The 25,933-nt window shown below is 35.6% G+C and overlaps 1 protein-coding gene across 2 annotated transcripts in view; it reads right to left on the reverse strand.

Annotated features, from left to right (window-relative positions):
* The window catches only part of LOC148949269 (alanine--tRNA ligase, cytoplasmic-like), a 143,231-nt gene that overhangs the window by 88,108 nt on the left and 29,190 nt on the right, over positions 1-25,933 (reverse strand). For both annotated transcript variants that reach the window (XM_089093312.1, XM_089093311.1), the window contains exon 2: positions 6,685-6,858. In XM_089093312.1, coding sequence (XP_088949438.1) covers positions 6,685-6,858 — 174 coding nt within the window. The remainder of the gene's footprint in view (positions 1-6,684; positions 6,859-25,933) is intronic.

Consider the following 25,933-nt stretch of genomic DNA (forward strand, 5'->3'; position numbering starts at 1 on the left):
GAAGGGCACTTTGACCGAGTGATTTATCTTTTCAATATGGCGGAAAGCGGCCAGGTAAGCAGTTCTGGCACTACTTCTGAAGTTCAAAGCATCAACTTTTTGTACCTTCGATAGGCATTCTTCCACGCCGTCACCGCATGCTACTTTATCGGATGGAAGAAAATCCCTACTTCAATTGGACAGTTCAGAAAAATTTTTTCCCTTCTGAATATCAGTCAAAGCACTTTGCTTGAGAAAACGGCTGGCGGTCATCGTTACTAATCGACGCATTTCGTCATACAGAATGTTGATAAGTAGTTCTTCACGTTGAAACAACTCTGTGAACTGAGCAAATAGCTTTCCCAAAGATATGACAAAGAAGACTAACGCTTTGGTTGTGGTACACTGGAGATTGCTAGAAATCTCTCGGTATCCGCTAGACTTTATCAATTCTGGTCTTTTCTTAGAGATGAATTTCAGGAAATACTCATCGAGAGCATCCCATTGCTCATCAAGTCTCTCATCTGAAACAACGAGGGTTACCCATCGACTTGGCACATGTTTCAGGGAACAATGTGGAGGAAGCTTGAGATTCTCCTGGATGGTACCAAAGTCTTCTAAACGGGCAGGCCAACCACTAAAGAAGTAGAAAATTCGAATCGCAAAATCGGAAACTTTGGATCCGTGATGGTCCAAACCTTTCAAGAAAGCGTTGTGGACTATGTGTATGTTACCTCTCAAAATGTCAGCTAGGCCTCGGTCGCTGCGCACAGTTCTAACTTCGGTATCAAATAACCTTCAAACTTTCTTGTTGACATTAGGTCCGTCACTTCCCAGCATCGAGACTTGACGGAGATCAAGGTTAGCATCCTTTAGAGCTTGTAGTAGGTGCTGGTATAAACCTTCCACTTTTGCGTGTCCTATGAAAAAGGACTGTAGGTGGCGTACAGAGACTCTTTCTTCGGTCTCCGACCAGTATCTTTTCATGATATTCAACTCCTTTGCACCTTTGGCATTTGTAGTCTCATCGTAAAGCAACGCCAAGTAAGAAGATCCAATGTCGCGTAGAAGGTCCTTGCAAAAAGCATTAGTGTGAATCCATGTAAAAAACAAAAGGAAAAGAAAAAAAAGAATAATCAATCAACTTATGATCTTCTGCCAAGAAGTTATGTTACAGCTCATAAGCTTAAATCAACTACCGTAAACTGATTAGACTTTGGACCAATGAGGTAACTTTGGACCAAAGCTGAAAAAAAAGATATGAATGGCTTGGGCTCCAAAATCTGAGAAGTTGCAGTTCCAGTTTTTTTTTTCTCAAGCAAGAAGGTTCATAAGGTAAAGTCTTACACCAGTTATCTTTGAATTTGCTCAAGTTGTTTGGCTTCAAAAAAATTTTTGTTACAAGTGAAGTTTTGGCAAATTTTATTTCCTTCTACAAATTGCATCAGCTCTGGACTTATCAATTCACCGGTGCTAATTTTTTTTTAGGTCAGCGTGTTCCTGGACATCCTGTCAGCAAAAAAACTCAAAGAAATCAATCCTATCCCTGACTGAGGACCAGTGAGAGAAGAAAATCTGGAAATGGTTATTTCCAGAAGTCAAAATGGGGTAACTTTGTACTAACACAACCTTTAGCTAACATTTGCCTTTTCTTTGTAGGTTAAGAGCTGAAGATGCCACGCAAGCACAAAAGACAGCCAGGAAGTCGGAGGTATGTTGACTATAGTACAGAAACACTTGAAAAAGCATTACGCGATATTCAGCACAACCGTATGACGACACGCGATGCAACTAAAAAGTATAAAACACCCCGAAGCACCCTGATGAACAAGCTTCATAAGCAGCATACTGGTAAAATTGGCAGCCCAACCAAGCTGTCTGCCCAAGAAGAAAGTTATTTTGTTCATACTGTGATCACCATGTCAGAGGCAGGCTTTCCTCTTGACTGCAGTGACCTCTGCTATCTAGTGAAGGCATATTTGGACAGGACTGGGACGAAAGTGAGGCGATTTAAAGACAATCTGCCGGGAGAAGAGTGGACCAAGAGTTTCATCTTCAGACATGATGAGTTAACTGAACGATTTGCAAGCAATATGAAGCGCAAAAGAGCGCAGATCGGACCTGAAGTGCTCAACAATTACTTTGACCACCTTGAAACGGAATTAGATGTCATTCCGCCAGGTAATATAATCAATTTTGACAAAACAAACTTAACCGACAACCCAGGCTCAAAAAAAATCTGACAAAAAGAGGTTCAAAGTATCCATAGCGGGTACTAAATTCGTCAAAAGCCTTAACGACGATCATGATAACAGGGACAGCTGCAGGTGAACTGCTGCCACCTTATGTGATTTACAAAAGTGAGGGGATGTGGACATCCTGGGTCGAAGGAGGACCAGCTGGTTCTCGATATACTCGCACCAAGTCTGGTTGGATTGACCTGACTTGCTTTGAAGACTACTTTCTTCGGTTACTCATGCCAGTCTTAAAGAAAAAGCCAGGCAGAAAAGTTGTCATCTCTGACAACCTTTCATACCACATCAGTGTCGGTGTTCTCAAGGCTTGCGAAGAGAACAACATTGCATTTATCTCACTCCTGCCTAATTCAATGCATTTGACACAACCCTTAGATCTTGCATATTTTCGACCAATAAAAATGAAATGGCGACAAATACTTTTGAGGTACAAAACCAAAAAGAATGGATCGTCAGTTGGCATACGAAATGCTGATTTTCCGAAATTGCTGAAAGAAGTGCTACAGTGTCTCGAAGAAGGAAATGAACCAGAAAATATGAAAAACGGTTTTAAAAAGTGTGTAATATATCCTTTTAACATAAACAAAGTTCTTCAGCGCCTTCCCTAATGATTTAATGCAGATACAACCAACACGACTCAAGTGTTGAACGATACTATTATATACTATCTGAAAGAGATACGGCACGGAAAGGAGACAGAAAAGACTACGAAACGAAAAAAGATAAACGTCCCTGCTGGAAAAAGCTATTTGGTTGAATATATTACCGGTACAGGCGGGATGACCAATGAACAGTCTGGTGATAGCTCTGATGAAGAAGAGCTTTTCAGAATATTAGAAAAACAGGGCAAAGAAAGTTCTGCAAAAAAGCGGAAGAGCACCCGTGATACAACTAATGGTCTGAACCAGAATCTGCAACTGAAAGTGGGAAATTATGTTCAGTTTGTCTACGAAGGGGAGAAATTCCCTGGCATGATCATTGAAGAAAAGAACAGAACTTTCAAAATCAAGTCAATGCAGATGGTCAGACCCAATATTTGGAAATGGCCTGACCGTGACGATATTGAAGACTACCAGGTGGCCGACATTCTGAAAATACTCAAAGAGCCAGAGCCAGCTCCTGGTGTGTCTTCAACTAGGCTGACCAGATTTATATTTGTGGACTTCTGAGATTGTTTCTGTTCTTCAATCAAATTTCATTTAGCTTAGTTTGCGTTTTATATGTAAAGATGAGAAGTTACTTTAATCCCAAAGTTCCTGAATCAATGCCAAATTTATGCTAATTTTTTTAAAATAAAGTTTGTGGACCAAAGTAAACCCTGTTTACACACGTCTTTGGTTTCTCATTAGCAAGATACGCTGGTGCAATGTCACCCCGACCGGTGGGATGAGATTGAACCATAAACAATTGAAAAAAAAAGATAGGAAAAAAATCAATTTTTTTTTTTTCATTACTTCATGTTTTCTAGAGACTTAGTTGCATCTTTCCTGAAAGTTTTAGCTGTTTCTGTCAAAAATTAGAGAATTTGTGAGCTAAAAACCCCCAAAAGTGGTACAAAGTCTACTCAGTTTACGGTATTTAGGAATATTACTACTAGAAAACTCTATGAAGGTAGCAAAGACTCAAGCCAAAAAAGGAAAAGACTAAAAGATAGCTTCGTACAAGAAGATATAGGGGCCAAATTAGATGTAACAAATTAGAAACCAAATTAGATGTAACAATGTCTTTTTGAACAGAAGAAAATGTATGTTCACAAAACATACTGAGTGCTAAAGTTTGAAACGTTCTAAATAAAACTCTTGTACATACATTTGCTTCGCTTGACCTTCATAAAGAAAAAAGACACAAACCACAAGTGCTTTCCAAATCATGACAAGAAAAATATAAGCTTTATGAACTTTTTTCTAAATTATGAACCATTTATGAACCTAGGTTAAAAATATGAACTTTTTTCATAATTATGAGCCCAGTGGGAGGCCTGCGATATCTCTCATTTCTTTTTTGTACCACGGACACTGGACTAGCAACTCCAATCGCGAGGATAGGGAGCTGTTATTAGTCTAGAGAGGCAGCCTTAACAAATATTTCGCATACTTGTAGAAACACTTCCGTATATCCTTAATATCTGAAGCAGTAAGAAGAGACCAAAATGGTGCAAGGGCAAGTAGATGCGGAACAGCAAATGTATTATAAACGCTAGCTAAGATACGGCGGTTAAATTCAAGCTTTAACGCAACTAGTAAACCATACGCATTCCTAGCTTTTCTGGCAAAAAAATCTTTCAACAGTTGACGAGTGGCGCGAAAATTTGACCCAATCGGTACACCAAGACACGTCAGTGTATCTTGTGGTTTAATAACATGTTCATCTAACTGAACATTTGTCGGGCAATCTGAACGGTGATTGAACACCAGGAACCCAGTCTTACTCTCATTAAATCGAAGACGAATAGGTTTATACTCCCTATCGAGAATTCCAAAATTTTCCTCAATTCCAGAGGCTGTTCTATTAATATCAAGGTTGTCATCAGCATAGTTAGCTAGCCAAACATCAATGCCATTAAATATACATGTGGTTAGAACGTTCTGTTGAGGCACAATGACAGTATTATTAAACAGGAGAGGAAAAGTAACAGCGCCGTGTCGAATACCCTTTTTTACTGGAATTGAAGGAGTGATTTTCACCGCACCAGGTGAATTCTCTGCATTCGTATCGATTTGAAGACAGAAATATTAACTCCACGCTTATAAGCAGTCAATAAGATATGTGAATGTATACCCGTGTCGAATGAGTATTCACTCATTATCAGCTCAGTTGACGACTTTTGAATGAACACAGAACTCACTGTGACATTCACGTCATGCTGTACAGCTTTTTTCAAGGTCAAGGGTTCTAAACCTCCTGGTAAGACTTTCAGACCATACAGAAATCAATTGTATACCTTAGAATGTATATTCCCCGACAATTTGACCCTTTTTAGAGTCCGTAAGTACTAAAAATACAGTCAGTTTTTGAAAAATTGCATCTAAAATATTGGATTCTAATTTAAAAATCAGGTAAAATTTGAATGTTCATTCAAAATTTTTGACCACCCGTAATTTTGTGCAGTAGTTTCTAAGTAGTTTATTTTTAGTTTGAGTTTCGGGTGGATGGAAAGGAAGATTTTAGATCATATGGGTTGAAAACCTGCATAATTATTGGTCTTCTATGACGCTAAGGACATCCTTACCTCCCAACCTCTAGACACCCTTAAATATAGGCGTATCCTCAGCCATAATTTTATTAAAACAAGCTTTATATATTCTGTTTTGTCATAAATACCTATTTTTGGGCCCTAGTTTGAGGGATTCCGTGCCCCACCCTATATTTATACAGGGGATTATGGCCACTTTGCGCAAGAACTTGCAAATGTAAGTTTCAAGCCGTTCAAGGAAATACATTTCTGTCGTTCTTTAGGGCCTATTGATCTGATAGCACCTATTGATGCACTATCTCTCTGAATTCATAGATACATACAATTCCTTCCGGAAGATTAAATAGTGTCTATCTAGGCCAAATCACTATATTTTTCATGAGGACATATCAGCCAGGCCGATCTTGAGGGAGGTATTCTCCCATTTTCTCCTCTGTAGTATACCTAGAATTACAAATGGGTATTTATGTCGTACAAAACTACTCAGAAGTGGATACACACAATCAAAACTTTATGGTAAGGATATGTCACGAGGTTTAAAAAAAGGCTTCGACTCAAATAGAAAGCATCCCCACACCCCAAAATGCGGTATTTATCATATCTCCAAGTCTGGATGTACTCTTTGTTTGAAGATGAGCCTCTTACAGCAAGAATTTACAGACCCGAATATGTTAAGAAATAAATTTAGGTCTGAAAAAGCACCCGAGATAGAGAAAATTTCCTGGCCCAGATATATAATAATCATTATATAACTGGATCTGGATGAGCTCTCGTTGAGGTAAAAGTCCATTCCTTCTCAGGAAAAATTTCAGATTCCTATAGCCCTAATGTTCTGAACCATCTTCAAAATTATAATGTCGAATATATATATTGGCCTACTTTTTGCAAAGTCTTCCTAAAAGGGGTAATCTAACGCTTCTCAAAGTGGCCGCCTCTGCTACTACAAATCCCTTGAAGCATTGAGCTGACTGAGGCTAACACTGGTGAACGCTCTTCTTCAATCCTACAACCCCCTTAAATAATCCTCTTTGCATTTGGGAGTTTCAGTACTCAATCAATTTCATTAGTTTTAACGATTCATATTTACAGTCCCACCTTCACATATAAGGGGCGTGGTTGGCTGGAATCACTCATAATTCGTCAAATAATTGGGTCATAAATGCACGTTTTTACGCCCTCAAATATCCCTCTGAACCACCTCAAAAGCTTCAGTTTCATACACCTGTAAGCAGAATTCATAAAAAAACGATAATATACCTTAAAGTAACTTGAAAATGACCAATTTCCAAGCATTTCAAAAAAAGTATGATGTGTTCCATCTTTGCCAACATCTGATAAGTCATTATGTTTTCCACCAACGCGTATGCACTTTTGACTGTTGACTACTTGTGCATACTTTTCTTGACTGAAACCAAGAAAAATGTTTTTGAACTAAAACAAGAGAAATTATAATAATTAAACATGCTAACTAATTAATAAGATTGCCAATGTGCATTTATATTTCCTTTAAAACACTATTATAAGGTAAGTGAATAGCTACAATACACTCTTATCACATGATTTTGGAGAGGATTCAGCCGAAACAAATCAGGCGACAGATTTTTTCTTCCTTGGTTTTTTACTTACTTCACGTAAGTCAAGTCTGCCCTTGAAGACCGTCTTGGGGCAACTTTCTTCGTAATAGCATGGATATGTCTTCTGTATGCCTCACGCTCTTCTGCTAGACGAAGAGGGTTGGAAAGACGACGAAGCGGAAAGTATTCCTTCCACTTCTTTGGGGGACGACCACGAGGATGAGAACCGTGAATTTGGCCTTCAAAGATGATTTTCGGGAGACGAAACTGACTCATCCGTTTGAGGGATCAAGCCACCAAAGTTACTGGAGTTTGATCTTGGTGAATATTGTTGATTGGATTTGAAGGAGCCCAGGTAGTTCGACGTTTAGACTCGATCAAGGTAGGTAATACCAGCAATGCAGCGGAGACATTTAGTTTCAAACGCTGCGAGTCAACACTGGTCATCTACCTTCTACGTTCATGTTTCACACGAGTATACTGTGATGGGGATAGTAAAAGTGTCAACAAGTCGTGTCTTAAGTTGTATAGACAAATCTTACCTTCGCCATATGGGCATAAGAGCTTTGAAACTGGAACTGGCAAAGGTAAGCTGGCTTTTTATATCTTTTGGGTCGTTGTCGTCATTGATGATTAGACTGTCAAGGTAGGGGAACTCTTTGACCCACTGAACACTCTCTCCACTTAGTTTCATGTCTGGCCTAAATATATTTTGTGGCTTTCGTGAGCAGCATATATCCTTGATTTTAAATGCATATTATGATCCAGTGCTAGGTTTTATCACAATCATGATTGATTTTAACATAACTTAAAGAACAGGTCTGTTTAAAAATACAAATTAAAAAATAATGACAAGTAGTGGATCTATCCTCAAAAAACTAAATAAAACAATAAAAATAAATTTATTATTGAGAATTACAGAACAAGAAGAAAACCTAATGCAATAAATTCATAGGCTTTTTGTGAGGAACATAAATGGGTCAAAAAAGTATTTCCTCTCAAATAAGCATATAAGAAAAAGCTTGGAGCTTTTTTTTAGCTGGAACCTAGTAAACAACAAGCCACAGATTTTAAGCTATTGTTGTTTACTACGATTCCTCAGCCTTAGACTCTTCAGCTGGAGTCTAGTGCCCCTTTAGGGAACACATGAGTTTAGGGAAAAGGAAGGGGCAAAAACCAGGGCTACGGATTTTCGAACATCAACCATTGTTTTCAAGGGATTTGAATCTCTTTTTTAAAATTCTTATAAATTTGTGCTTGCTATTACTTCTTGCTTTTAAGCTTAACATGAATAATTTTTATCATTCCTGCATTCTTACATTTGAAATTACTCTTTTATATTTGAAAATTACTCTAATGTTTTGATTTTTGATTATAATGGATTGTTGTATGCCGTTGCTAGAATTGAGCTATTTCAGCAACCATGTGCCCCAGAGTTTGATTTCACCTGCCACAGAGCCGACACAAGGATATTTTTGGTCGAGAAGCGTTGTTGATCAAAGAATGAATGACTGAATTGACCATGGTTGTAGCATAACAAACTAAAGAGCAGCATAAAGACTTAGAGAAAACAAAAGTACAGTGAAAAACATAGCAGTTGATATACTATGTTGCCAATACAGAGTTTCATCACCATAACTGTGCTGTAATAGCTACTAACCCCTAATACAATCTTAAGTTTAATCTGATTAAAGGCCAGGCTGTTATGTGAGACATTGTACCTCTAAAAATAACGATTAAGCTGGCGCTTTAGATTGACTATTTATGAATTTCAATTGGTGGTTTAACTATTCTATAGCAGCAACAGCGTTAGTTTATTTGTTACTTCTTAACAGCCAATAAATAGCAGAAGCTTTTCATGGGGCCATGCATTATATCACTATATGTTTTCATCAGCATTCATTCCGCTTACATCTAAGTACACAGGCTGTGAAATAACTTGAAAAACCAGTTCCCATTGACAAGAATTGTCATGTTAAGTGGAAATCTTACTTTATAAGACTTGCTATGTTAAGCAGAAATTTTGTGTGAATAAGTACAGGCACTGGAATAGTCACTCTGATGCATTTGTGAGGCTCGGCCCTCAAAGAAAGATAAGTAATCTTTCTAATTATTATAACTATATTTCCGGATTAATTATGACTTCTGTTAATTTTTCTGAAACTCTACAAGAAATTAATCAAAAATTGAACGGAATAGAAATAGTTTCATCGCCGGTTCAAGAACTGAGAAACGACCTATCTGCTATTTCGTCGCGAATTGATTCGACAGTAGACAAGTTCTCGGAGGATACGTCACAATTGAAGAAAGATTACCTAAGTTTGCAAGCTGAATTGTCGGCTACTAACGTAAAATTGCAAAGACTGGAAAATGAGTCTAAAAAGTGTAATTTGGTCCTGTATAATTTCGATCCTACAAACAAAGGTTCTTCGTTACGAGAAGATGTAATGAGAGCACTCAACTTACATGTGCCAAATTTAGGGCTGAAAATGATGGACATTAGAGACATTTTTCGGCTAAACGCTAAACAAGACACGCGACCGGTGCTGGTTAAGTTTACAAGTGGTTACATTCGTGATACTGTATTGCATTCAAGTGCGCACCTGAAAAGGGCGGGTCTTGGTGTTAGTCCCGATTATACAAAGCGTGAATTGTCTATTCGTAACCACCTAAAGCCTTTTCTTGAACGGGCTAGAGGAGAAAATAGAGAAGCAAGACTAAGAGGGACAAAGTTATATATTGGTCAACAGTGTTTTACGTATAGCTTTGATAAGCAGTCTGTAGTTGAGGTTACGAATTCCCCTAATATAGAGTCATCAGCGAGTACCATGACCCATTTTAAGGAAATTTTTCGGCAAAAGTTTCTCCGTGAACCTGGGTCCTTATCAGTGCCACAAAAAAGTTTAGTAAAGAGTTTGTTTTCTGAAAATAATTGGTTTAACCTGGAAGAGCCTTGCAATTTAAGATCGCGTTCTGGATTTTCATCCTCAATTCAATCTTTCTTTAGTGTAGTGGAGGAGCTTAGTAGTGATAACGAAATAAATGGGGTAAACAGTGAAACTCCTGTTATTAAAAAAGGCTCCGCATCAACTTTTGACGGGCCTGTGGGGGCTCCCAAACGTAACAGCCAACAAATTATTAGCCCAGATGACCACCTAAGACAGAAGAGCAAGTCGGTTAGAGCTGACGACCCTAACAAAATGGAGCCTAGGCGGCTATTTAACTCGTCACAACCCATTGGCTCAAATAGTGGATAGGATAAGCAGGGCCATGGCGCAATTTACGAGTGTCATTTAGCGCATTGGAATGTTCAGGGCTTTTCGTATCTTAAATTAGAGTGTCTTCTTAAATGTTGTGATTTTTCAGTTGTATCATTAGTAGAAACGTGGCTGGAAAAAGAGGAGAGAATAGAAGGTTTTTCTTATTTTGGATCATAAAGAAAGCGATCGCAGAATGGTAGAACTTATGGAGGAGTGGCATTATTGATAACGAATAGATGGCGAAATTTATCTCGATTGAAAAGTGTTTCATGTAATCTAGTATGGGTGCGAGTACCTTTAGGTAGTAATTCGTTTATCTTTTGTTCAGTGTATTTACCGCCGGAAACTAGCACTTGTAGTGATAAGGATACCTGGGAGATATTAGAAAATGATATGGATCGTTTTTCAGAACAGTTTCCGTCCGATTATTTTGTTTTTCTAGGGGATTTTAACGGATATACAGGGGAGGATGAAGGAGCCCGTGAGGAGGAGGTGGGTCTCGAACTAGGAAAAACTAAGGGAGTTGATATGATTGAGCCATCGGTTAGGAGGAGGACGAGTAAGGACGGTCATCAGAGAAAGAATAATTGGGGGAAAAAATTATTGGATTTTTGTGGTAAGCAGAATTTGGTTATTTTGAATGGGAGGACAGGGAAGGATAAAGGAGTGGGGGATTTTACATGTTTTTCGGGTAGATCTCCAAGTTTTATAGATTATGGGGTTGTTAGTCTGGGGCTTCTTTCTGGTTGTGTGGATTTTGAGGTGATGGCGCTTGCAGGGTCGGATCACGTGCCTATTAGGGTTGAATTAGGAGGGGGAGGATGGGCTGAGAGCCGGAAAAAGAAGTTTGGGGGTAAGGGAAAGTTGGGTAGTGAGCTTGATTGGAGGGGCGGGTTCAGGTTTGACAATGATAGTGAGGAGAAGTTGAAAAAGGTACTAGTTGAGGAGAGAGGGCGGGAGTCATTTATTCAGAAGAGTGAGGATATGGCAAGGGAAGGGGAGATAGCAGGTTCTGTTGATTTTTTGTCGGGGGTTTTGTATAAGATTGGAACTAAGGTGGCATGCAGGAGAAAAAATGGTAGAAGTACTGGTTTGATGAGTTTTTTGATAAGGATTGTGAGGAAAAGAAGAAGGAGGTTTTAGTAGCTTTTAGATTGCTTAAGGCTAGTAGTACAGTTGATCTGGAAAATAATTTGCAGGTTTTTAGGGACAAGCGAAGGGGATATAAAAGGCTACTTAAGTTGAAGAAGAGTCGTTTTGAAGAGGAAGAGAGCCAAAAAATACGGGAAAAATTTAGCGTGAATGATGCAACGGAGTTCTGAAAGTTAAATAGGAAATCAACAGAGAATAGAAAGTTGACTGATTCAGTCCCTCACGCCGATACCTTGCCAGAATACCTAGAACAAAAATACAAAGAGATATACACCGAAGAGGACGAAGAGAGAGCTGATGAGGAGATGAATAGTTTAGAAGAAACAGCCGATTTTGAGTTGGATTCAGAGGACGCTAAACTACTGGAACCGGTTGGACAGGAGGAAATATGGCACGCCTTGAAAAGCATGAGAGGGAATTCAGCTCCGGGCATCGACGGAGTACCAACTAAGCTGCTGAAATGGTCAAGAGCGTGGATACTGCCAGTGCTTGCATTGATATTCTTGGCAATTCTAAGTACACCTCTATGGCCAAAAAATTGGCAGATATCGATTATGATCCCATTATTTAAGAAAGGAGAAAGAAACCTACACAAGAACTATAGGGGGATAAGTTTAGGAAGTTCTATCAGTAAGCTATTTTGTAGAGTCCTTTCTAGTGGGATGGATAAATGGTTGCATTATAATGGTATATTAATTGAATGTCAGGCAGGGTTTAGGGAAAACTATAGTACAATTGATCAAATATTTTGTTTACAGGCTTTAGCTAGTAAATATACGAGGCATAGGAAAAATAGGCTATATACGGCGTTTTTGGACATTAGGGGAGCATTTGACGAAGTTTCAAGGAGTTTGTTGAAAGTGCTGTTGGTGAAATTAGGATTGCCAATTAGGTTAGTAGAAGTTATAATGAAAATGTATGAGGTGGTTAAAGTAGTAGTGAAGGTAGGTATTTCTTATTCTAGGCCAGTTTTAAGTAATGTAGGCCTCAAACAGGGATGCACTCTATCACCGCGTTTGTTTTCTGTTTTTATTAATGATATTGAGCAGTATTTTAGAAATAGAAATGTCCCTATGTTAAAATTAATGTCGCTGGAGCTGTTTTGTTTATTCTTTGCACATGACATGGTATTGCTTGCGAAATCGGCTCCGGATTTGCAAAAGATGTTAGAGATTTTGGATAGTTATCTGGGGAGTAAAAAATTAGTTTTAAATATTGAAAATTCAGTTATATTAGTTTTTGGAAATGATGAAAGGGAAAAGAATAAGTTTTATTTTAAAGGGAAAGAGATGAAGGAAGTTAATGATTATATTTATTTGGGATGTAAGTTCACAAGTTCAGGGAAATGGAGTGATCAGGTGCAAATAGCGAGTTGGAAGGATCAGAAGGCTTCATGGGCATTATTGAAGAGTCCCCTTAGGCATCTAGGACCGGCAGATATTAAGCTACAGAAGAGAATTTTTGAGACGAAGGTAGGCCCAGCATTGAGTTACGGTGGGGAAGTCTGGGGTTTTGAAAAAGGGGAAAAAATAGAGAGAATTTATTTAGGACATTTCAGGAGACTTTTAGGGCTAAGCGGGAAATTTAATAATCTGGTGTTAAAGGGTGATCTAGGATTGTTTTCATTGAGAATAAAAAGATTGGTTAGAATGATAGGATACTGGGAAAAGGTGATTGGTTTACAGAATAATAGGTTAGTAAATGCAGCTTATCTGGAGGTGTTGCAGGATAGAAGGAAATGTTCATGGGCTTCCCAGGTGAAATCAATCTTAAATAGTTGTGGGTTATCAGGTGTTTGGAATGAAGGGAAGGGGATAGGGCTGGAAGTAGGAAATGCAGCAAAACTAGTAAAGGGAGTGATTGAAGATCAGGAGATTCAGAAATGGCAGTGTGAAGTCGCAGCCTCGGTGTCCCTCGGCATTTACCAGCAATGGAAGGAGGTCTGGGGATATGATATTTATTTTAAAGCGGGTTTAAATAGTGAAGAAATTAAGTGGTATATATCAGGGAGGGGTAATTTTCTAGCACTTGGAGAAAGGAGGAAATATTTAGGGAGGGTAAGGGTAAAGGACGGTCCTTACTCATGCCCTATTTGCGGAGAAAATGGGGAGGATCTGCTTCACTTCATGGCCCTTTGTCCCGAATTACAGGATCTAATGAAAGATTTATTTTTTGTTAATGTGGGGACAAGTGAGTGGTTGGTTTCAGTAATGAGATCAAAAAATTATGGGACAATAAGAATGATAGCAAGGTATATAATATTGGGTATGTCACATAGAGATAGATTTGTGTAAAAAGGGGTGGGGTGAGTGTGGAAAGTATTGTTGTATGTGTGTAAGTGGTGTTCTTGGTTGTGATACTCGTAGTCATGGCCCTTGATAGATGTAACATAAATCTCTCTATTTATGTTAGTTTAATGGTATCGTGTGCTTTATTATGTTTTTGTAAGGTTTTTTAATTTTGAGTTGTTATTGTTATGTAGGCTACCATACTTTGCTATGAGTGTTATAATCATGTTATTATTTTGTGTGATTATAATCATGTTATTATTTTGTGTGATTTTCCTTTTTTGCCATGGCCCAAAGTGGCTTTTATTGCAATAAATATCTATCTATATCTATCTATCTATAGAAAGCTATGGTATTTGAAATCCAAATTTTGGCTAGAAAGGGTAGTTCAAGAGTAAATCAACCTTATTGCCATGGAAAACCATTCTTTCCTATTTAAAAAACATATCCAAGTCAAATTTTGCAACTAAAAGTTTTGTTCTTGTTCTGGATGTTTTGTCCAAGGGGGTAACAAAAAACTTTACAAAGTGCATCGAAATTTGTTTATTAGCATTTTTGTAACTTTTTTACGAGTAGAATTTAACATTTGGGGCGATGGGGATGGGGGTGAGTTGAAGCCCAGTAAACCCATCACTCTAGATATGGTCTTGAGTTTTTCTTTGATAAAAAATATATTTTTTTTTACTTTGTTTTCACTTCGAAATTATTTAAAATATATATTGTTTTCAGTAAAGCGCGAATAACACTCGCGCTTTCATTGGGGTTCAAGGGGGACGACTTCACATTCGTATATCTAATAATTTCTGTTCGTTTTGAGTTTAAATTGAATATCAGTTTTTAATCTTGGTAAATTGTAAAATTCATTATTGGTTTCGTTCTTTATTAAGTCTAATTAACATCTGTTGTTTTTTAACTTTAATTGGGGTACAAGGGGGACGACATCCCAGTTCTTGTATCTAGTAAGTTCTGTCCGTTTTAAATTCGAGTTGAATATTAGTTTGATTTTTAATACATTATAAGCTCATTATTAGTTTCATTTTTTAACTTTTGCTTCATTATTGATTATAATTTCTACTTTTTTTTGCTTTGCTCAAGATAGAGCTTCGCTATTTATTTTCATTAAGAAAATTTTTTTTTTGTTTATTCTCTGTTCGTTTTTAATTTCTTTCTGTAAAGATAAAAAAGAAAGAAGAATAACTAAAAAAATGTCTTAAAGATAATTATTGAGTAATTTATGATTTATTCGAAGTCCCTAATTGAATAAGCAACTAATATTGACCTTTCACTATGGGCCCAAATTAAAAAAATTAAAATCTAAATCTATGCAAAACAATTCTGAATGTATACTTTTTTTAGTTGCCTTGTAAGCAGAGTAAATGAATAAAATCTTTTAGCATTTTTTGAAGCTTATACGTTGGGACCCTTTTACATCAAAAAGTTTTTAAACGTTCCTTTTGTAACTCTATTGACACAATCGTCAAATAGCCTACGGAATAAATTCTAAGTTAATTCTTTATCCGTCCAAGTAGCGGTATATTGTCTTTGAATGGTCAGTATAAGCAAATTACTGGGTTTCAAAATGTTACAAATTTCATCCTCCTTTCAAAATAAAAACAACTTAAAATTACAGTTTAAAGCTTTTTTGCATATAACTTTCAGAATAATCAAAATCGTCATTAAGATCAAGCACAATCAATAGATCATTAGGTATTTTTAAGTCCTTCTAATTTCAAGATAAGATACTAGGTAACATGGTTAATTAAAATGAAGGAAATTTAAACTTATCCTACTTTAAATTAGAATTGGCGAGTAATTTTCATACCGCAAGAATTATGTTATAAGTAGTATTGATCCTATTGATACAGAACTAGATGGTATAAAGCGACCAAACCTTCTATATTATGGACCTATAAAACGATCAAACACGTTATATTTGGAACCATGAACGACACATGAGTTGCTAGACGGGTTTCAGTGCCAACACGGATTTTTCTGGCCCAAACATGGATGCATAAGGAATTATTCAAGAATATATTTCCAGTATCGTCGGTTCATGTCCCTACCATGAGTATATATATTTCACGACTATAGTCATTGTCAAACATGTTTTTCATAGGTTCAATACCCAAAACTTGATTTCGTCATACTGTATATTCAAAGATGGTCTTTTTGTAAAAATACTGGTTTTCACCCAGTAATCACGTTTTTTTCACTATAAATATAGATACAATTGGTCTTTCTGCATTAGTTGAAGAAAACAACTTGAAATAACTCTTTATAGTTAAATTTATATACCAGCACTGTTGCATCATCTTTTGCATAGTCTTTGCATTAGTAAAAAAAACAACTAAATAATTATAATAATTAAAGCCAATAAGAGGACTAAATTTGGATTGGTCGGATATGAGACAGGTAAATTAGGCTATTATAATCAGTCGATGACGATGTCTATATACCTGGGTAAAGAGAACTTTTGACCAAATCACGGCTGTTTGAAACCATGACATACATAATTTAAAAAGATCTGTAGGGTGAATCAGGGAAAGTCCGACAGTGGGGTAAGTCCGATACCGACCTTCAATTTGTCTATGGTCCATTGTATCTGTGGGAGGCTTTCATATTTTCTTCCATATTAGTAGCAGTAGGCAACAGTGCCATCAACTTCTGGCAGAGTTAGCACGCCTTCTGTTCAGAGGGTTTTGAAGTTTTTTGGACGGCGTTTTTTTAGGAACACAGGCAACTGACTTTACTTTAACTTATGCAGATTATAAAGTAAGAGAGATAGAGAATTTTTTTTTTATTTCTTAGAAACTAGAAGACCAGGAGCATCTTCCTGATTTTTTAAAACCAGCTAATGTTATTAGTTGAACAGATAAGAGGGGTGTCGGTCTTACCCCCGAAAAAGCCCATCTGGGGAAAGTCCGACATGTTGGTCTTACCCCCTACGGGGGAAGTTTGGCTGGGGTGTCGGACTTACCCCATGTTACCAAAGATGGATATTTTAAATGGTAGAGCAGATTCTAAGCTTTAGATAATAAAGGTTGAAGCCAGTAACCATCCTTAAATGGCTTTACTAACTTAGTGGAATGTAGTGTTATGTTGATCATTCATGTATTGCAGTTCTGTGCCTGCTTTCGTTTATCTTTCTCCCCTGTAATTTTTTTTTCGTCTTAACCTTTACTTGTGACCTGCCGTGAAAAAAGTGTAGCGAAGTAGAAATGCTACTTGGCATGTATCAAATTTGTTGGCAGATTTTGTCTGAAAATACCCTTTTTACATATAAAATAATTTTTGCTCAAAGAAAAGGTGTCAAAACACAAGTCGTGCTCCGCCGTGCAAAAAGTGGGATAGCATAGTAGCAATGCTAATGGACAGTTTTCATGGCCTAGTAAAATTTGTTGGCATTTTTTTTCAAAAATACCAGTGCTTCCACTATCCCCAAATTTTTGGGGATTTCCCCCAAAATCTGTCTTCTCATAAACATTCTCAAAATCGGTTCTCCAAAAATCCCCTTTCTTTCAGGGTTGCCACCCCTAGTGATTTATCACGGACGACAATCCACCCCTAGTAACTATTACTTTCACTTGACTTGAAATAATTTTTTCACTATTTTCAAAAGTTTATGTCTCAATTATTTACTACACATCAAAACCAGACATAGATTACTGAATTACTGACCTTTCTTCCTATGCTAGTAAAAGTATACTGACCTTTTTATAGTTGTAGTACAGTGATCAATAAATATTAAGAATGCAGTTGGGTGTGTATTATTTTTATAATACCAATATCATTGGAGTGTACAACTCAATCCATAAACTACCAGCAGTAAGCTATATACTGTACACTTGCTACTTTGAATACTATACACCGTTAGCAGTATTAGAGTAAATATGAGACAGTACTTTAATATGATTAAATATGATTAAGAAAACTATTGATATTTCTAACAGCAAGCTATACTAAGTTACATTTGTTACTTTTCTGAAAATTTTACCTATAGAAATACTTCTTGCTCAAAGAAAAGCTGTCAAATCACGGATTTTGCTGCTAAAGTGTTGGCAGCTTTTGGAATTCTGCTACTGGCTGTTTTGGAATTTTTTGCACACCTGCTTGTGACAGGTTTTCAAATACATTCATCAATTCATTCATAATTCCCCTTCGAATAAATTCATCCATTCATTCATATATATATATATACCAAGTTTCAACCAAACCAAGAACCAAACTTGATCAAACCAAGTTTGAACCTACCAAGTTGAGACGCTATGCACAAATAAAAATGGAGCAGGAGAAAAATTCAGGCACATCTAAAGTCACAACCACTGTCAACACTGAACTAGAAAAAAATACCTTTTATGTTACCTTTAGTCCAAAGAAGTTGCTTGGCAACCAATCAAAAACTTTTGAAAAGATTCTTCTTGACTCAATCAAGCGGCCCGACCTACCATCAGTTTCAGGAATAGAAAAACGGAAGAAAATTGCTAGGGAGGCAGAAGTGATAACATCAAAAGAACATCTAGAGGTGCTTAAGAGGGAAGAAAATCTGAAAGCAAAAGGCAAAGGGAAGAAGAAAAGTTCAGATGGGAAGGGTATAAAATCAAAAAAAAAAATTTCCTAAGAGGGAAGCCAATAGAGATACGGGTGATAGCGAATCAGACATCAGCCTTGAACTTGGCTCTGATGAGGATGATCAGAGTATTCAAGATAATATTCAAGAAAGTGACAGCGATGACAAGGAGACACCCAGTAAGCAAAAGATTGTTCCCAAGCTAAATGAGTACAATGCAGTTAGATACAATGCAAGGAATGACGAACAAGGTTACATAGGAAGGGTTCTAGACTTTCCTGACAAGGGAAAAGTTAAGCTCAAGTTTCTTCACTGCTTGAGCCTTGCCACCTACTCTTTCAATTGTCCAAAGAAAGACGATTTCGATACTGTAGATGACAAATACATTAAGCAGGACTAGTAAACTTAGTGGGAAAACCGGACCATTTGAAATAGCCCAAATCCGTCAGGTTATTGTATCGTACAAGGCAGTTACTAGCAAGCGTCAGTAGATCTTTGTTTTATGCCCATATACGTAAGCGACAACATATATGAGTAACTTTTTGTATCTGGAGTCAAACCATATTTTGTGTGATATGTTTTTCTTTTTTAAAATACAAGCACATTTACATTCAGTGATTTGTGCACCTCGGCTATGATGCTTGTAACGTTTATCTGTTGGGTAAGTCCGACACTGTTGGAGTTACCCCACAGCAGCAGAAAAAAGTATGGTCTGGCCTTTTGATGCCAGTCAGTTTGTCATAAAAATTGTTTGCTTATGGACTTATAGTGATTCCTTGATGCCCTTTAAGATGGTGAAGTCATATTATTTTTGATATATTGTTGAAAAAAGATAGTAGGATTTGTTGCACGTCCCCCAACGCTGGGGTAAGTCCAACATAGCAGGCTGCACCAACTTTCAGACCTGGTGATGGGCTACAAGCAAATTATATGGTAAAATCAGAAAGTGAATAATATGGGAAATTGTTTTAAAAAAAAGGTTGATAGAAGATGATTTGAGATACTCCTAAAAAAAAATCTTGAGAGTCAATTTAACAAAAAAAAAAACATGTTAAGGTGTCGGACTTTCCCCAATTCACCCTAATTATCGTGTTTTGGGATTTAGTATTGTGGAGTTATGGGAGCAGCGCTCCCCATTAATATTCTGAATAAATAATAGACAGAGTAAATAATCATTTCTTTATGTATCATATTTAAATTGTGTTTTGTGATACCCATTTTGATATAGGCTATCTGATTTAAAATGGTTTTCAAGTACTTTACAGAAATAACACATTTTTAAGACTGAATTCTCTGCTGTCTGCCTTTCAGCGAGCATAGTATTATCATTGGTAAATTCAAGTGATATAAGCCAGGTGTTCAGGTATTTTGTCTAAAAAGGGTTCTTGATTCATAACTTTAAAATGATATACATTTTTTCCCTTTATCCCAATGTTGGGTTATGTTATTGTCGAGTGGATGAACAATACCCCCTCACATTAATATTCTGAATAAATAACAAAACAGACTAAATAATCAAATTATGCTATTTTTTCATGCATCGTATTAAAAATATATTTGGTTTAGGGTTCATCTAGGACTCTTCTTCTTCTTTTTCTTTGTGTTTTAGGATGATTTAGGCCTATAAGGCTACAAGTTACATAGTGAAAAAAACCTGAAATTATTTTTTTATTCCAGGACACTGGTAATCAAGCCCAAGGCCAAAAGAGGTCGAAGTTGGATGCCGGGCCGGATATCATTCACACAGACATAATCAGATCCATGAACTTGAGAAGGGATAGAATTACCCGCTTTGCGTAAGCTTCAGATGGACAGATAGCTTCTAACAACCTACATACAACTTCTAAGGTAACCTCTCATTTATCAGATAGTTTTCAGCTTCTTAATGCGCTCGCAACTTTCCTTATGAAAAAAGGAGTAGGGATGTTGAAGAAAAGGGTGGGGAGTGGGGGAAAAACCTTAACTTTACTACATGACTTTTGGTATTTATTTAGTACCTGGTAAACATGTGAGTAGAATTGCATTGAAATGAGTAGAATAGATCTATGCAGTTCTACAAGGCCCCCGTACCAAACAGGTTTTTTCTAGTAGTTACAGGTCAACACACTCTTTGCCAGGGGAATGACGCGATTTCAAAGTTCACTGCCTTTTTGGTGATAAGCTCAAAAAACCAGCTCTTTTAAGAGATTTGTTTTCTGGTAAGTATAATCTGGTTTGGTAGGTACAATCTGGTTAGGTGGGTATAATCACATTGCCTATTCAAAGGTAGCGTGCAATTTAAGCTGTATCAAGTATTTTATTCCAGTTTTTCTAAAAACCAGTATTGTCTATAACTTAATTTACGTTGGTTAAACTTCCGATGGTTAAGAAAGCGTAACAGGTAATTAAAGTATTAGGAATGGGATGCTATAATTAGAATGATTTTAAGTTGAAAAATTGTGACGTAAAAATAACTCAGTTATTTGCTTGCTTGTATAGGAATTCCCATGTTATTTGCTTGCATGTATAGGAATTCCCATGTTATTTGCTTGCATGTATAGGAATTCCCATGTTATTTGCTTGCATGTATAGGAACTCCCTTGATATTTTCTTGATTTTATAGGAATTCCTATGTTATTTGATTGCTTGTATAGGAATTCCCATGTTATTTTCTTGCTTGTATAGGAATTCCCAAGTTATTTGCTTGCTTGTATAGGAAGTCACTTGTGATTTGATTGCTGGGATATGAATTCAATGGTAATGATATTGCAGTTAAATTAATTCAAATGTTATTTGATATAAGGAATAGGAACTCAATTGGGATGTGCTTGATTGTCTATTAATTCCCATGATATTGTCTTGCCTGTATAGGAATTCCTATGTTATTAGCTTGCTTGTATAGGAATTTCCAGGTTATTTGCTTGCGTGTATAGGAAGTCCCAGGTTATTTGAGTTATTGTATAGGAAGTCCCATGTTATTTGCATGCATGTATAGTAATTCCCATGTTATTTGCTTGCATTTATAGGAATTCCCAGGTTATTTGCTTGCTTGTATAGGAAATCCCATGATATTTGCTTGCATGTATAGGAATTCCCAAGTTATTTGCTTGCATGTATAGGAATACCCTTGTTATTTGCGGGCATGTATAGGAATTCACATGTTATTTGCTAGCTTGTATAGGAAGTCCCAAGTTAGTTGCTTGCATGTATAGGAATTCCCATGTTATTTGCTTGCATGTATAGGAATTCACTAGTTATTTTCTTGATTGTATAGGAATTCACTTGATATTTGCTTGCATGTATAGGAATTCTCATGTTATTTGCTTGCATGTATAGGAAGTCCCATGTTATTTGCTTGCATGTATAGGAATTCCCATTTTATTTGCTTGCATGTATAGGAATTCCTATGTTATTTGCTTGCGTGTATAGGAATTCCCATGTTATTTGCTTGCGTGTATAGGAATTCCCATCTTATTTGCTTGCATTTATAGGAATTCCAATGTTATTTGCTTGCGTGTATAGGAATTCTCATTTTATTTGCTTGCATGTATAGGAATTCCCAAGTTATTTGCTTGCGTGTATAGGAATTCCCATGTTATTTTAAGGGCTTATGTGCCCCCCCATGCTGTTATAAGCGTTTATGCCCCCGTCCTCTGCTATTCCAGGAACTTATGTTCCTTCCTGTGCTCTTATAAGGGCTTTTTCCGTGTGGTTTGTCTTTACTTGGTACCCATTAAAAACAAAATTTTTTTTGTTAAATAAGTAGTTCTTATATCTTTTAAAAGAGCTTTACGGGGTTTGAGACTCTCTGTTGCCTGATACCGTTTGATTTTTCTTTACTTAGTGCTCATTAAAAACTAAATTTTTGTGTAAAATAAGTAATTCCTGTATCTTTTAAAAGAGCTTTACGGGGTTTGAGAGACTCGGTTGTCTGATTCCGTGGGATTTTTCTTTACTTGGTACCAATTCAAAAAGTTGCTAGCGAAAACCCCGTGTGGATGAGTTGAAATAAAAAATTTTAACGAGACATATATGAAAAGTGTTTTAGGGGAGATGGGTGGATTGACAGAAGGATGTTTTAGCAAATATATAGCGGAGGGCGAGTTGCTAGCGAAAAAAATCTAAGCTAATAGGGTTTTTTGACCGTAAACTCTAGTTTTATGTAAGAAAATTATTGAAAATACAATTCGTTGGTTCATAGATGAAACGTAAGTCCATGTATGGATCAAAAAATAAACTTTTTCTGTAGAATCTGAGCTAATATGGGTTTTTGACCATAAACTCTAGTTTCCTGTAAGAAAATTATGCAAAATACAATTCTCTCGTTCAAATGTGAAACTTAGGTCCCTTCTCTGGTTCAAATGTGGAAAAACCCGTGTGAATGAGTTAAAATAGAAATTTTTTTTAACAAGAAATGACTGAAAAGTGTTTTGGAGGAGACGGGTTAATTGGCAGAAGGATGTATTAGCGTAGTTATAGTGGAGGCCGAGTTGCTAGCGAAAAACCCGTGTGGACCAGTTGAAATAAAAAATTTTAACAAGAAATGTTTGAAAAGTGTTTTGGGGGAGATGGGTTGATTGGCAGAAGGATGTATTAGCGAAGTTATAGTGGATAGCAAGTTGCTAGTGAAAAATCTAAGCTAATAAGGGTTTTTGACCGTAAACTCTAGTTTTTTTGTAAGAAAATTAGGGAAAATACAATTTGTTGAGTCATAGAAACTTAAGTCCAGGTATGGATTGAAAAGAAATTAAATTCAAGAAATTATGAAAAAATTCTCAGTCTAAGTAGTAAATTCTTTCTTGAATTCACCTGTTGTATAAACAAAAAGACATTTCGTTCAAGAAATTATGACAAAATTCTAATTAAGTAACAAACTCTTTATTGTTTTCACTAGTTAGATAAACGATGTAGATAAATTTAATTCAAGAAATTATGAAAAAATTCTAAGTAAGTAAAAAAATCTTTATTGTTTTCACGAGTTAGATATACGATTTAGAAATTTCATTCAATAAATTATGAAAAAATTCTCAATCTAAGTAGCAAATTCTTTCTTGAATTCACCTGTTGGATAAACAAAAAGACATTTCGTTCAAGAAATTATGACAAAATTCTAAGTAAGTAACAAACACTTTATTGTTTTCACGAGTTAGATAAACGATATAGAAATTAATTTCAAGAAATTATGAAAAAATTCCCAGTAAGTAACCATTTCTTTCTTGAAGTCAACTATTGGATACACAGTACGGACATTTCATTCAAGAAATTATGAAAATATTTGTAAGTAAGTAACAAAATCTTTATTGATTCCACCTCTTGGATATACAGTAGAGATACTTCATTCAAGAAATTATTCTTGAATTCACCTATTGGATAAACAAAAAGACATTTCGTTAAATAAATTATGACAAAATTCTAAGTAAGTAGCAAACTCTTTATTGTTTTCACGAGTTAGATAAACAATGTAGAAATTAATTTCAAGAAATTATGAAAAACTTCTCAGTAAGTAACCATTTCTTTCTTGAAGTCAACTGTTGGATACACAGTACGAAAATTTCATTCAAGAAATTATGAAAATATTTGTAAGTAAGTAAAAAACTCTTTATTGATTCCACCTCTTGGATATACAGTACAGATACTTCATTCAAGAAATTATGAAAAAATCGCAAGTAAATAACTTTTTTTCTCTTTATCACAAACAATTTTCACTTAGCTACAAGATGTAGAAATTTAATTCAAGAAACTATGAAAAAAATTCTCAGTAATTAACAATTTCTTTCTTGAAGTCAACTCTTAGATACACAATACGGAAATTTCATTCAAGAAATTATGAAGGTATTTTGTAAGTAAGTAACAATCTCTTTATTGATTTCACCTCTTGAATATACAGTACAGATACTTCATTCAAGAAACGTGATTAAACACGTTTCGAAACTACATGCTATTTGCATGCCTTTCCTTGGCACCTTTCCAAAATGAGCGGGGCTTCCCCACTGTTTCCTACACATTGCGAAAAGTGAGCAGTACGAGAACTCCACGTTTTCAACCAGACTGGTTTTTCAGACAACACACCCACAGAGATGACACACACACACACATAGAGACGAGACATGCACAGACACGACACACAAACAGAGTCATAGTGAGAGAGATATCCAAAAAGTTGGGTTGATCTAGGTTCACTTAGAGTGGTGCGAACCCTTTCCTGAAGTCACCTCTTGTATAAACACTTCATAAACGTAATTTAATCAATTATCAAAAAATTGTAAGTCAGTATAAAATTATTTATTTAATTCGCATCTTTGAGAAAAAAAAACAATTAATCTAATTCACTACATTATGAAAAAAATTCTAATTAACAAAAAAATAATTTATTGAAGTTAACTATTGGATACAAAACTCAGAAATTTAATTTAATAAATTATAAAAAATTGTAAGTAAATAGCAAATTCTTTCTTGAATTCACCAGCTGGATAAACAAAAAGACATTTCATTCAAGAAATTTATGACAAAATTATAAGTAAGTAACAAACTCTTTCTTGAAGTTACCTCATGGATACACAATGCAGAAATTTCATTTAAGAAATCACCTGCTGTATAAACAAAAAAAGACATTTCGTTCAAGAAACTATGACAAAATTCCAAGTAAGTAACAAACTCTTTATTGTTTTCATGACTTAGATACATGATGTAGAAATTTAATTAAAGAAATTATGAAAAAATTTTCAGCAATTAACAATTTCTTTCTTGAAGTCAACTCTTGTTCAAGAAATTATGAAAAAATTCTAAGCAAGTAACAATTTATTTCTTGAAGTCAACTCTTGGATACACAATACGTGAATTTCATTCAAGCAATTATGAAAAAATTGTAACTAAGTGACAAATTCTTTCTTGAATTCACTTGTTGAATAAACAAAAAGACATTTCATTCAAGAAATTATGAAAAAATTCTAATTAATTAACAAAATATCTATTGTTTTAACTATTTAGATATAATATTTATAAATTAAATTCAATAAATTATTAAAACATTCTCAGTCTAAGTAGCAAATTCTTTCTTGAATTCAACTGTTGGATAAACAAAAAGACATTTCGTTCAAGAAATTATGACAAAATTCTAAGTAAGTAACAAACTCTTTATTGTTTTCACGAGTTAGATATACTATGTAGAAATTAAATTCAAGAAATTATGAAAAAATTCTCAGTCTATGTAGCAAATTCTTTCTTGAATTCACATTGTTTAGAATAAAAAATAAATTTCTTTAATTTTACTATTAAACACTTCAACGGCCTTCGAACAATAAGTTGTGATGAATATAGTGATGGAAACTAGGTGGAGAAATTAAGTTATATTTAAAATTTATAAATAATATGAACGACCCTCAAACTGTATTGTTGAATAGTTATATGGAATATAGGTATAAAGAAATTTCTATACCATATTAACCTATAATCAGTATCTTACGATAAATATAAATAGAATTATAATGTGTTAGAAATAAAAATACATTTCGTTCAAGAAATTATGACAAAATTCTAAGTAAGTAACAAACTCTTTATTGTTTTCACGAGTTAGATAAACGATATAGAAATTAATTTCAAGAAGTTATGAAAAAATTCTCAGTAAGTAACCATTTCTTTCTTGAAGTCAACTGTTGGATACACAGTACGGAAATTTCATTCAAGAAA

This window comes from Artemia sp. Qi Xiang Cuo, chromosome 8 (assembly GCF_049724085.1).
Source record: "Artemia sp. Qi Xiang Cuo chromosome 8, ASM4972408v1, whole genome shotgun sequence".
Taxonomy (NCBI): Eukaryota; Metazoa; Arthropoda; class Branchiopoda; order Anostraca; family Artemiidae; genus Artemia; species Artemia sp. Qi Xiang Cuo.